The sequence below is a fragment of the Hyperoodon ampullatus genome, assembly GCF_949752795.1.
Source record: "Hyperoodon ampullatus genome assembly, chromosome: X".
In the NCBI taxonomy this organism is placed as follows: domain Eukaryota; kingdom Metazoa; phylum Chordata; class Mammalia; order Artiodactyla; family Ziphiidae; genus Hyperoodon; species Hyperoodon ampullatus.
Window position 1 is genome coordinate 61,886,364 of NC_136913.1, and position 13,773 is coordinate 61,900,136.

General features: G+C 39.5%; 1 protein-coding gene across 2 annotated transcripts in view; it reads right to left on the reverse strand.

The window, feature by feature from the left end:
• The window catches only part of HDAC8 (histone deacetylase 8), a gene marked incomplete at its 3' end in the record, with an annotated part of 240,672 nt that overhangs the window by 142,192 nt on the left and 84,707 nt on the right, over positions 1-13,773 (reverse strand). For both annotated transcript variants that reach the window (XM_079727243.1, XM_079727244.1), the window contains exon 8: positions 1,857-2,029. In XM_079727243.1, coding sequence (XP_079583369.1) covers positions 1,857-2,029 — 173 coding nt within the window. The remainder of the gene's footprint in view (positions 1-1,856; positions 2,030-13,773) is intronic.

The following is a 13,773-nucleotide window of genomic DNA, read 5'->3' on the forward strand; positions in this document are numbered from 1 at the left end:
CCAGCAGCCATATTATACTGGCTAATAATCAGCGTATTTTTGTGCTGAATAGATGTGTTCTGCCATGCAAGCACTAGAACATTTCGTCTTTAACTAAATTCCAAGAGTGTAAGGATAAAATGGAAAGATTTCCTAACCTCAGTGCAGCCTGAGGGAAATAGAATCTGGTCTATTTTAGGTAGGGTGACCATATCATTTATCATCCACAATGGTACACTTTTAAGAGTAAAAAAGGGACACTATTAATAATTACACTGGAATAACATGTATAGATTGAGACATATGGTGCCCTTTTCTTAAGCCTTTCTATTCCTTGAAAGGTCAGGGATGCTGGGGCTTCTGCAATGTGTCTTTTTGGCCTCAATGGGATCCACTGAAGTTTGGGCACGTGGCCATCTCTGCCAATTGTCTACGTGTTACTGGGGGTTGAGAATTGAAGTGAAATAGTGCAGGTATTACTTTAAACACTCCTGACATGGAAAGTCTGAATTTATCAGATCAAATTATTGGGTATGATTATTTGATTTCAAAAAGAGTCCCCATAGGTTTTAAGTAGCAAGCTCTCTCTGGCATACATACAGTATGATTTGATTTGCAAAAATTCCATTTATGCACAGGTATTTTCAGGAATACACATATTGCATAAGAAGAGTTATATATTCAAAAGCCAAGACTTGGGGCTGAGAAAGCAAAGAGGCTTTGAAAGTGCTAAGTAAAGGCTGTAGCCTCAAACAAAAGTCAGATTCACACAGATGTATATTGAGGAAAGGGCTTTTCTGCTTCGCCCTGGCCCTACCTGTGTCATAATCACTGTCTTTAGTGCAGTCAAGGAAAGTAATATGTCTGCGGCACCTATCAATTTTATCTTTTCCTTGAGTTGAAGTTAATACATTTCTCGCCAGCTTTTCATAAGAGGTTGTCTCTTGTAAGCACCTTTAATTTTGATCCCTCTAGGGTTTGAGGCTACCCAAGGACCAGGCTTGTGTATTTGTGTTGAATGCTCACTCATTTTCATAAGGCCTTCCCACAATCTCCTCTAATTTGGTTTTTACAACAGTTTGACAAACAACAAACTATTAGCGCTTCCATAATACATACATTTTAAGCTCAATCTGCTTGACCATGTTATTTTAACACACCAGCCCATTCATCTAATGTAATAAAGATTGTGCCAGATAGACAGAAGATTCTAAGCAAGGCACCTACAAAGGTAGTTGAGGTTTGTGAAAGGTTCCTTTCACAAATGTGTAAATGCTTCTATTGAATACACCCAGCTTTCTGATGGTTAAGTAATACAAAACATCAGTACACACTGAAGGCAAAAATGCCCAAGAGACACTTTAGATCTCTCAATTTTGCTTTATTGTAACAAATCCATGCTTTTTTAGTGGGGGAGAAGTTGTTCTTGAATTCAGCTTAGATATTCAATTAATTCATGTGTTTACTACTTATATGTGAGTAGGGTTAGAATTTTAGTGGTATGTTTCCAAAAGATAATGATTAGAACTGGGACTCAAAGGCTATACTGAGAAGATGGATCAAAGTCCACTGGGGTTAACATTCTCTATTCTTAATAAGATCTGATGTCACCTTTAACCAAAGCACCTTTGCTTCAGGAATGGAAACTTAGACTTCAGAGTGCCAAGGAGTCAAGGCACATGCCAGGCTGAGGAGGAGTGTGTCAGAGTACTTCCTTATGCTGAACTGTGAAGGTGGCAGGTTCATTGACTCAGGCTTCTGGACCATGGGCATGTTGGTATTATCCAATCTAAGAAAGCCAAGTTTTCCTCAGTGTCAATGGACAAAACATGGGGGAAGGTCAACAAATTCTCCTGGTGACCTTCCTTTGTACTCACCTCCTCCCAAAATGAGCGTTGCCAATTGCCACTGAAGGATGTACTTAAGACACTTGCCAATTCCCACTGGAGTCATGTTAAAGGAGCACATGGGATCCCCAGCTATTGTATCAGCTCCCAGCTGTAAGACCACTGCTTTGGGATTAAAGGCTATGTACACCTCCTTTAGTACACTGGAAAAGAAAAAGGAGACAAAATGTCAGAAAAAGATAGGGCGGTTTGGTCTAAGGGTGGTTGTGGAGGGTAGTGGGAGGTATAGTTGAATCAGCAAATAGTGAAGGGAAAAAAATCCAACTTGTCACACTCATCAAACTTTCTATCTAAAAAGGGGTAAATCAGACTGCATGTAAATTGTAGCTCAAAAAACCTGACTTACAAAAAAATTTCCCCCTACCTCCATCCTCACCAAGGACCAAATTTGCTTTTCTGTTTTAGAACTCAGACTTCCTTTAAATATTAATATCAGGGCTTCCCTGGTGGCGCAGTGGTTGAGAGTCCGCCTGCCGATGCAGGGGACACGGGTTCGTGCCCCGGTCTGGGAAGATCCCACATGCCGCGGAGAGGCTGGGCCCGTGAGCCATGGCTGCTGAGCCTGCACGTCCGGAGCCTGTGCTCCGCAACGGGAGAGGCCGCAACAGTGAGAGGCCTGCGTACCGCAAAAAAAAAGAAAAAAAAATTCATATCAATTTAACTTCAACAGCCATAGGACTGGTTTAGTACACATTTACTCCATTTTATAATCTGTGAAAATAGGACAATACACTGAATTAAGGATTATTTTTGATAAGTTAAGATTGTCAACATACTTGGAGTTTACCACCTAGTTATCAATGAGGGTTGGTGAAGAGAATTAAACGCTTTGAAAGCATAGATGTTATCAGCTTACTTTGTATTAGGCTAAAAGACTTCTGGGTTATGAAGTGCAGCCCTCCCAAACTTGTATGTAACCAGGGTATTATAGGGAAGGGGACCATAATAACTGATCCAAAATTATAAATCTGAAAGCACTCTAAAGAACAAATTGTAGTGGGTAATAATGAGCATAATTTTGGGTAGAATCATTCAATGTTATCAAATCAACCTAAGAGCTTTTCCTGACAGAAGCCTTAGAGATGAAAAGGAAGTTGTTATTGTGACAGATGACCTTAGGCAAGTTTCTAGTATTATCATTAATTGAATGTTGACAATGTCCAGGATGCATTCCTAGGAGTTATAAGGTCCCTGCTCTCATGGGGCTTACAATCTAGCTCCCAGACAAAACATATACCAGTCCTCGAGGGCCTGAGTAACTCTTACAGAGACATATAAACAAGTGCAAATTAACATACTTCAGAGTTGAGAAAATGCAGAGTCAAAAAGTGATAAAAAATGTTTGGGGTTAATGACCCTTTCATAATCAACATGTCAAATTATACCAGTTCAGCAAAAATAGAAAAATTCCAGATCCTTCTGAAACTGCAAAAGGAATGCAGGGATATGAAATGCTGTCCTCCAAAATTCATATGTAACCAGGGTATTGAAACTATTGAAAAGTGCTCAGTTGCAGAGGCATTCTTTGACTCAAAAGACCGTTTTGTTTTGATTTCTCATCTACACAGACAAATATTCAGTGATTGTGGAGATCATAAGAATATTATAAAACTTATGACATATGATCTTTAATACAGGAATACTCAGGCCTATTCTCTCTTTCATGTGCTTATCTCCTGGGAAGATAAGCCACCTGAATAGTTAGCCAACATTTATTGAGCAGCTACACGTAAAGAGCACCCTATTAGTTGCTGCTGGGAGACACAGAGCTTCGAAGGTGTGATTTCTGTTTTAAAAAGGTTTACAGCTTAACGGGGAGGAGGGGGAGGCAAGCAAGACTAACGATTTTTCATTTTCATTCTTTCCCTCACTTTGCACACATTTACTGAGTGCCCTCTGTGTGTCCAGTATGTAACTGTATCAGATGCTGCAGGAAAAAAAAATGACGAATATGGCACAGCTCTTATCTTCACGTAGCTCAGAACAGAGGGGAAGACTCGGACTATATCAATAAATAATTAAAACACAATGATAAATGAAATATCAGTGATGGCACAGAAGAGGAAGTAGAGTAACTCTTGTCAGGTTTTAAAAGATGAGAAGTACAATGAGCCACCTATCAAAGTGGCTAAAATGAAAAACAGTGAAAATATAAATTGCTGGTGAGGATGTGGAGAAACTAGATCATACAGACCTTTTGGGTGGGAATATAGAATGGTATAGCCGCTCTGAAAAATAATTTGGCAGTTCCTGTCAAAACTAAAAATGGACTTGGCATACAATCTAAAAATTGCACTCTTGGGCATTTATTCCAGAGAAGTTAAGACTTATTTTCATATAGGAACTTGTACATAAATGTTCATAGCAGCTTTATTTTTAACAACCCAAACTGGAAACAACTCAGATGTACTTCAACAAGTGAATGGTTAAACAAATTGCAGTACACCCATACCATTGGAATACTGCTAATCAATAAAAAGAAATAAACTCTTGATACATGCAAAAAACTTGGATGGATCTCAAGAGAATGACGCTGGGTGAATAAGGCCAATCTCAAAATCTGTACTGCATGATTCCACTTATATACCATTGGTGAAACAATTAGAGAGATGGAGAAGAGATTAGTAGTTGCCAGGGGTTAGGGACGAGTGTGGCTATAAAAGGGTAGCATGAGAGAGCCTTGTGGTGATGGTACAGTTCTGTACCTTGACTGTGCTGGTGGTTGTGGTTATGCAAAGCTATGCACACACACACACACACACACACACACACACACACACACACGAGTGCATGTATAACTGGTGAAGACTGAATAAGCTCTATAGACTGTACCAATGTCAACTTCTTGATTTTGATGTTATACTATAATTGTACAAGATGGCAACACTGGAGGAGGCTGTAGGAAGAAGAGACTTCCCCGTACATTTCATTACAACTTTCTGTGAATGTATGATTATCTTGAAATAAAAAGTGAAAATAAATAAAGATTAGGAGAAGTTTACAGGCACATGGGGGTGAAGGTATGGGAACTGGAAGCAGGGAGGGTTGTGGGGGTTATGGGTAAGGGACTAGGTTTACAGAAGGAACTGCACACACCAGAGCATGAAGGCTTGGAGCAGGGAGTGGTGGGAGTGAGGCTGGTGAAGTAAACGTGGGTTAGAGCACAAAGGGCCAGATAAGCCAGGCAGTTTGGACTTTTACTTAAAGGTTATGAAATGTCTCTAAATTATACCAATGTTTTCCTTAGGTCAGTCTCCCAAGGCAATAGAAATAAAAGCAAAAATAAACAAATGGGACTGAATCAAACTTAATAAGCTTTTACACAGCAAAGGAAACCATAAGCAAAACGAAAAGACGACCTACAGAACGGGAGAAAATATTTGCAAATGATGGACGGACAAGGGCTTAATTTCCAAAATATACAAACAGCTCATATAGTTTAATATCAAAAAACCCAAACAACTCAATCAAAAAATGGGCAGAAGACCTAAATAGACATTTCTCCAAAGAAAACATACAGATGGCCAAGAGGCACATGAAAAGATGCTCAACATCACTAATTACTAGAGAAATGCAAATCAAAACTGCCTCGCACTGGTCAGAATGGCCATTAAAAAGTCTACAAATAACAAATGCTAGAGAGGGTGTGGAAGAAAGGGAACCCTCCTACACTGTTGGTGGGAATGTAAATTGGTGCAGCCACTGTGGAGAACACTATGGACGTTCCTTAAAAAACTAAAAATAGAGCTACCATACGACCTAGCAATCCCACTCCTGGGCATATATACAGAGAAAACTCTAATTCGAAAAGATACATGCATTCCCAATGTTCACAGCCAATACACGGAAACAACCTTAATGTCCATTGACAGATGAATGGTAAAGAAGACATGGTATGTATGTATGTATATATGTATGTGTGTGTGTGTGTGTGTATGTATATATATATATATATATATATAACTGGAATACTACTCAGCCATAAGAAAGAATGAAATCATGCCATTTGCAGCAACATGGATGGACCTAGAGATTATCATACTAAGTGAAGTAAGTCAGAGAAAGGCAAATACCATACAATATCAGTTATATGTGGAATCTAAAATATGACACAAATGAATTTATTTACAAAACAGTAATAGACTCACAGACATAGAAAACTTACAGTTACCAAAAGGGAAAGGGAGATGGGGAAGGATAAATTAGGAGTTTGGGATTAGCAGATACACACTACTATATATAAAACAGATAAACAGCAAGGTCCTACTGTATAGCACAGGGAACTATATCCAGTATCCTGTAATAAACCGTAATGGAAAAGAATATGAAAAATAATATATGAATCACTTTGCTGTACATCAGAAACTAACACAACATTGTAAATCAACTATACTTCAATAGAAAAGAATTCATTAAAGGGTATGAAATGTCTCAAACATGTGTGTGCATGTACGTGTGCACTGCATGCACAAGGCATGATTAAACTTACATTTTGAAAAGACCCTCTGATTACAGCATAGGATACAGTGAAGGTTATCATGAGTTTTTTTTTTTTTTTTTTTTTTTTTTTTTGCGGTACGCGGGCCTCTCACTGTTGTGGCCTCTCCCGTTGCGGAGCACAGGCTCCGGACGTGCAGGCTCAGCGGCCATGGCTCACGGGCCCAGCCGCTCTGCGGCATGTGGGATCTTCCCGGACCGGGGCACAAATCCGTGTCCCCTGCATCGGCAGGCGGACTCTCAACCACTGTGCCACCAGGGAAGCCCATCAAGAGGTTTTTTTGCAACCATCCAGGCCAGTGGCAGCAAGGGTCGGGAGGAAGAGATGGATTTGGGAGATATTCCTATGGTAGAATTGATAGGGCAATACACACTGACACACAAGAAAAGCATATACATATGACAGTCATGAATATTTGGTACTGGGAGGGAGAAAAGGATAAAGGAAGGCAGGTGTTTCTGGGAGAGTTGTTTTAATGATAACCAGGAAGGGAAAATTAGTCCTCAGGGAGTTCTGATGAAGAGGGCTTCAGATGGGTAGAGAAAAGGGTAATTAGAAGCTTTGAAAAAGGTAGGGTATTTTGTACACAGTGTAATTTGGCAGCTCCTTTGCTTCACCTCCAATTGGTAAACAACTACATTTCCTGCAGCATCTAGTCTGATTTTTTAAAAATACAAATATAATGAGTACATTCTTCATGCTCATGCTAAAAAGTCAAACATAAAAGTCTATCAAATAAATGGGAAAAAATCTCCTTTTCTCCATCTCTACTCCCTCTCCAGAGGTAACTCCTGATTCATTACACAAAGTTTCAATCAGCTCAGTCAACGATGAGAAACAGTTTGAGGTGTATCTTTCAAGATCAAACTTTTTCTGCCTCATGCTTGAGTGAGCTGGTTGAAGCTATGTCTAATAAATGCCTTCTTTTACCTCTTTTCTTTACCTGAAAATGTCTTCCCTCATATTCCTTCTCTTCCTTGAGGCTAATTTCACCAGCTGGGCACTAGATTCTCTTTCCTGTTGCTCTAAGGGCCATGTATCACCAATGAGCTCTTTCTTACATCTTTAGTCTCTGTCTTCCTACTGATTCAGTTCCTTTAGGTTACAAGTTGTCCATCTCTTCGTCCCCTTTTCAACACTGCCAAATTTGTCTACTTATTGGCCACCTCTACATACTTCTTGCAATCCAGTTTTTGATCTCACTGCTCTCCTGAAACTGCTTTCTTGAAGGGAGAGAGACCTCTGTGTCATGATATCCAAAAGCCTTTTCTCTGTTATCTTTATCAATTTCTCAGAAGCAACTGACAGTGGATACTACTCAGAAATCTGAAGCTGGTCATCATCAATGGCTACGGCTCCATTAAAAAATCTTTTCAAAAAATATTTTTTTAAAAAACAACTTTATCAATCTTCACATACCATACAATTCCCCCATTTAAAGTGTACAATTCAACAGCTTTTAATATACTCACATAGTTGTGCAACCATCACCACAATGAATTTTAGAAAATTTTTTTTTACTGCATCACGTGGTTTGTGGGATCTTAGTTCCCCAACCAGGGATTGAACCTGGGTCCTCGGCAGTGAGAGCACGGAGTCCTAACCACTGGACAACCAGGTAATTCCCTAGAACATTTTCATCATCCCCAAAAGAAACATTGTACCCAATAGCAGTTACTACCTATTCCCACCACTCTTCAACCTCCAGCCCCTGGCAACCACTAACCTACTTTCTGTCTCTATGGACTTGTCTAATTTTGACCTTTCATATAAATGGAATTATATAATATGCAGTCTTTTGTGACTGGCTTCTTTCATTTCATTTAGCATAATGTTTTCAAGGTTCATCCATGTATTAGTACCTCATTCCTTTTTATGGCCAAATAATACTCCATTGTTTGTATATACCACATTTTCTTTATCTATTCTCCATTCATCTGTTGATGGACATTTGGGTTATTTCTATAATTTTTGGCTAATATGAGAAATGCTACTGTGGACATGTTTTCATTTTTCTAATATACCTAGCAGTAGAATTGCTGGGTCATATGGTAACTCTCTGTTTAAACTTTTTTTTTTTTTTTTTTTTTTTTTGCGGTACATGGGCCTCTCACTGTTGTGGCCTCTCCCGTTGCGGAGCACAGGCTCCGGACATGCAGGCTCAGTGGCCATGGCTCACCGGCCCAGCCGCTCAGTGGCATGTGGGATCTTCCCGGACCGGGTCACGAACCCGTGTCCCCTGCATCAGCAGGTGGACTCTCAACCACTGTGCCACCAGGGAAGCCCTCTGTTTAACCTTGTGAGGGAACTGCCTGACCGTTTTCCACAGGGGCTGCACCATTTTACATTCCCCCCAGCAATGTGTAACAGATCATGGTTCCAATTCTTCTTCCACATCTTCACCAACACTTATTATTTTCTGTTTTTTTTTAAATTATTATATCCATCCTAGTGGGTATAAAGTGGTATCTCATTGTGGTTTTGATTTGCATTTCACTGATGACTAATGATGTTGAGTATCTTTTCATGTGCTTTTTGGCCATTTGTATATCTTCTTTAGAGCAAGGTCTATGCCCATTTTTAAAATGAGTCATTTTTTCTTTTTAATATTGATTTGTAAGTGTTGATATATTATAAATACAAGTCCCTTATCAGATACATGACTTGCAAAAATTTTCTCCCATTCTATGGGTTGTCTTTCATTTTCTTGATAGTGTCCTTTGAAGCACAAAAGTTTTAAATTTTGATGCAATCCAATTTATTTATATTTATTCTGTTGCTTGTGCTTTTGGTGTCATGTCTAAGAGAGCAATATCTAATTCAAGGCCATGAACATTTACATCTATGTTTTCTTTTAAGCGTTTTATAGTTTAAGCTCTTACATTTAGACCGTTTAGGCTATTTGGACTTAACTTTTGTATATGGTGTGAGGTATGGGTCCAAAACCACTTTTTTTTTGCACGAGATCCCGTTGTCCCAGCACCATTTGTTGAAAAGACTATTCTTTCCCCATTGAATTGTCTTGGCACTCTTTGAGTAAAATGAATTGACTGTACATATTTCTGGACTCTGAACTTTATTCCATTGCTCTATATGTCTAGCCTCATTGCCAGCGCCACACTGTCTTGATTACAGTAGCTTTGTAGTAAGTTTTAAAGCTGGGAAGTGCTCCAACCTTGTTCTTCCTTTTCAAGATTTTTTTTGGTTATTCCGGATTGAATTTCTGTATAAACTTTAGGATCAGCTTGTCAATTTCTACAAAGTCATCTGTGATTTACAGCTCCATTTTGACCGTGCTGAACCTATCATCTTACCTCTTCTATTCTTTGTCTCTGCTAACGATACCCCATCCTTTCAGTAATCTGTGTTCAAAACTCTGAGGCTCTTTGTGATTCCTCCCTTTCCCTGCTCCTCTTCAGTTACCGGACTTGCACCAATCCCTCTCTTATTCTGTCCTTTCCACTCTCATGCTCTCATGGCAGTACTCTAATCTAGCACTTATGACCTTCTTGTGGATTACACCAATAGCTTCCTAATTAATTTCTCTGCCTCAAGTCTTTTACCTCTCTAATCCAACACCCCCCCACACACACACCGCCATCAGATTAATTTTCCTTAGGGAAGGTTTTGATCAAGTCACTTCCTTACTCAAAAACGTTCAATATCTCTCCATTGTCTTTAGATGATGCTTAAAATTCTTAGCTTATGATTCAAAGTCCTTCATGATATGATTCCAGCCTACCTTTTGAATCTTATTTTCTAATAACTCCTTAACCTACGTTATTCTGTAGGTAAACTGAACTGTCCATGGTTCACCCCACTCACCTTGCACTTTCTTTTTGTCATGCACTTCCTTGTGCCTGAAAGTCACCTTTCTACATGTCTACATCATATCTATTTTTTAAAGGCTTATTCAAATTCCATCTCCTTCATGAATAAAAAATGATAATAATAATATCAGCTAACATGTATCAAGTACTTTATTAAAAACTGAGCACTGTTCTATGCACTTTATATGTATTAGCTCATGTGACTCTCATAACAATTTATAAAATAGGTGTTATCATTAATCCTATTCTATAATGGGGAAACAGCAGCATAGAGAGGTTAAGAAATCTGTACAAGATCACACAGCTATTAAGTGGCAAGCTGGCTTTTGAACCCGGGGCTCCTGGCACCAGTCCATGTTCTAAATCACCACAATATACCTGCTTCCATGATTTACCGTGCATCAGGTGCTTGTTCCAGCCACTTCACACATTATTTTGTATAACAGCAGTAGCAGGCACTGCATTATTATTTTTCGAGTGTTAACCTTAGCTCTAATTATACTATACCCTCATTCTAAAACCTTCGGCAGTTCCCCAAATGCTTGCAGAATATGGTACAAATTTTCATTGCCAAGAATTCTAGGTCCTGCGTGAGGTGATTCCCACCCACTTTTCCAATCTCCTTTGCAAATTGTTCTTCTCATGCACTTCACAGTCCAGACAAACTAAACCATTGCTATTCTCTGTACAGAGCTCAGCCTTTCTGACTTTGATCTTGCTGTACCCTCTGCATAGAGCATCTTCCCCTGCAATCTCATACATTTAAACTTGACCCAGATTTCATAAACACATACACATTTACACACTTTGTAAAGATATAGTAATTAGTTACCCTTTAGAAGCCAGATCAAATGTTACCTCCTCAATTAAGCCCTTTTCTGAAGTACCTTCTCCCTTTGAGTGCCCACAGCATTTTATCTCTTATGGTTCTTATAACTTTCCATGTTTCATTTTATTAGACTGTGTATGAATGTGACTATATATCTCTCTGTGTATCTATAATTTAAAAATTTCCACCAGCTTCCTTGAGGGTAGACTTAATACTTTATACATAGGAGGCATTCAATAAATAGTTATTAAATGAATAAATGAATGAAATATCATTCCAGATTGCTTTTGGGAAAGCTTCCCTAACCACTGTAACAGTACTATCTGCTACACTGCAATCATTAATTTTAGGTTTTGGGAAAGTATAAAATCGCTTACCCAGAAAGGAGGGGGAGGACAGGCATCTCATTATACTACATTAGTAACTTCCCTATAAACACATAAGATATTCATTTGAAATGCAATTTTCTTGATGAGAAACCGGATCCCTCAGTATTGAGCAGTCTGCTCTTCAGACAAGGCTATGCAAATGAGGACGAGAGGCTGTGGCAGCTGTTTCTACAGGCATTGATTTGGGAAAGGTGATTGGTGCTGGAGGTGGATAAAAGCCAGGGGTGATGACGTTAATGATGCTTTTAGATAAAAGGAAAAGCCCAAGAACCAAATTGTAGCATTATCCCCTTTTCTTTTATTCCATCAGGGTAGACCACAGCTTCTATGGTGTACCCTTGGGATCATTCACTGGTGCCACTTTACCTCTAATACCAGTGGTGGAACCTGGTTTTGTTTTGTTTGTTTGTTTTTAAATACATAAAGTTCTAAAAGATTCCTCTCAGGGAAATGGAATGCCAGAAAGATGGTGTGACAATTATCCTTAATCAATGTTGGTGATAGATTTGGTAACCCAAACTTGCCCCTCTATAGCCAGACCTCTGATTGGTGCATGCTCCTAGCAGGTTTGTCTCCTAACTGCTCGCTTGCAAATCAGCCTAGACAAGCCTTATCATCCTTGTATTTTCCAACAAGCACCCTCAGCACCCTCTAGAGACTTCCTCAACAGAGATTAAAGAAATGAGGAATTCAAAGTTGAAAAACCAAGAAGGGCAGGAAATGGAGAGAAGAGAGAAATACTTGCTACTAACACTGTGAGCTTCCAAAGTCAACGTGAGAAAATTTATTGCCAACAGCCAAACCCTTTCTATGATAAACATTTTAAACCTATTGCATTGTATGGGATTCAGAAGGGGGGATTGCGTTAAGGACCCAAAGATGGCTAATCAGTCCCAAATGGGAGCTTGTCAACTTTTCACAGGTATTGTCTTCTCTAAATTCCCTCAGTCAAATCTCAACTCAGGTACTGCTGACTCATTCTGCAAAAACTCAACCTGCGGGGGATGCAGCATATGGTAAATGCCTCGGGGATTCCTGAATATCTATTACAAATGGTTCAGGGATGCAGGGAACTGGGGTGGGGGGGCTCCCTGAGGTGAGGATGATGTGTCATTTTGTTTGGGGCCATGGGTGCCTCTTGGACATATCCAGAAGACATTTAATTTCCTATAAGTCTCTCTTTCTGCTTTTAGCATCAGACAAGGTGTACTGATTCCATTAACATCTTTAGGATAAAACAAAACAAAACACCCAAAGCTATAAAAGAAAAACAAACAAACCAACCTCAAACCTCTAAACCCCCAACCTTCCCAAACAATCCTCAGATCGCTTTTGCTGTTTTATTTTTTAAGATGTAGTTTCTTAACATTTTACAGGGGCATCTTTTCTCTCATTGCTGAGTCCATTATACAGAAACACAGATTCTAATTGGCATCCCTTTCTAACATGCTTTGTAGTAAGTAATTCCACTCATCAATTATATGTCACCTTGGCAACAAAAAGGGCTGTGCACTATTTTTAGTTTATTATTACTTATCTCTTTACCTCTTTGAAGTAAACCATTCTCATTCACACAGGGGAAAATGAGTCATCTAGAATTAAAGGGCCATACCAGCGGCCTAGAGTGAATCGTTGGAGCTAGAATTAGAACACTAATTCTAATTCAAATCTAGTGCTCTTTTCACTAAACCCCAGTGCTCTTTGGCTCTCCACATTCTGAAAGGCCCAAGGCCCTAGGAAGCAGAATATATATTATCTGCGCAGGGGGTGGGGTCGGTGGAGAGGCAGGCTGGTTTGGAGAGCTAAACTGAAACAAACAAACCAAACCAAAACCAAACCAAAAAACCCCAAAATGGAAGAGGGCTTAAAGAATATGAATCCTAAGTCTAGCTATACTAATGACTCTTTATTTGACCTGGCGTAGGCCATTTTACTGCTCTGTAACCACCAGGACCACTCACACAAGCACAGATTACATTCTGCTATGCATCACATTATTTGGGCATGTCTCATCCATCGCCCCCCCCACCTTTTTTCATCCATCCCCTTTGCAGCCTCCACAGCATGGAGTTCAGGGAGAACACTGCACTTGGGGGTCAGACAAAGTTGGATCCAGTGCTTGCAATAGCAACTTGGACAAATCACTTCTCTGAACCGTCTCTGTAAAACAAGAATATTCTCTCCCTCACAGGGTTATTATGAGGATTAAATGATATAACACTTGCAAAAGTCTTCTCCCAGCACCAGGCACATGGTAAGCACTCCCTAATGTTGAATGAATAAATGAATGGCCTTAAGTCAGGCCCTTCGAGTGCTATGTTAATTCCTTCAGCCCACTAGG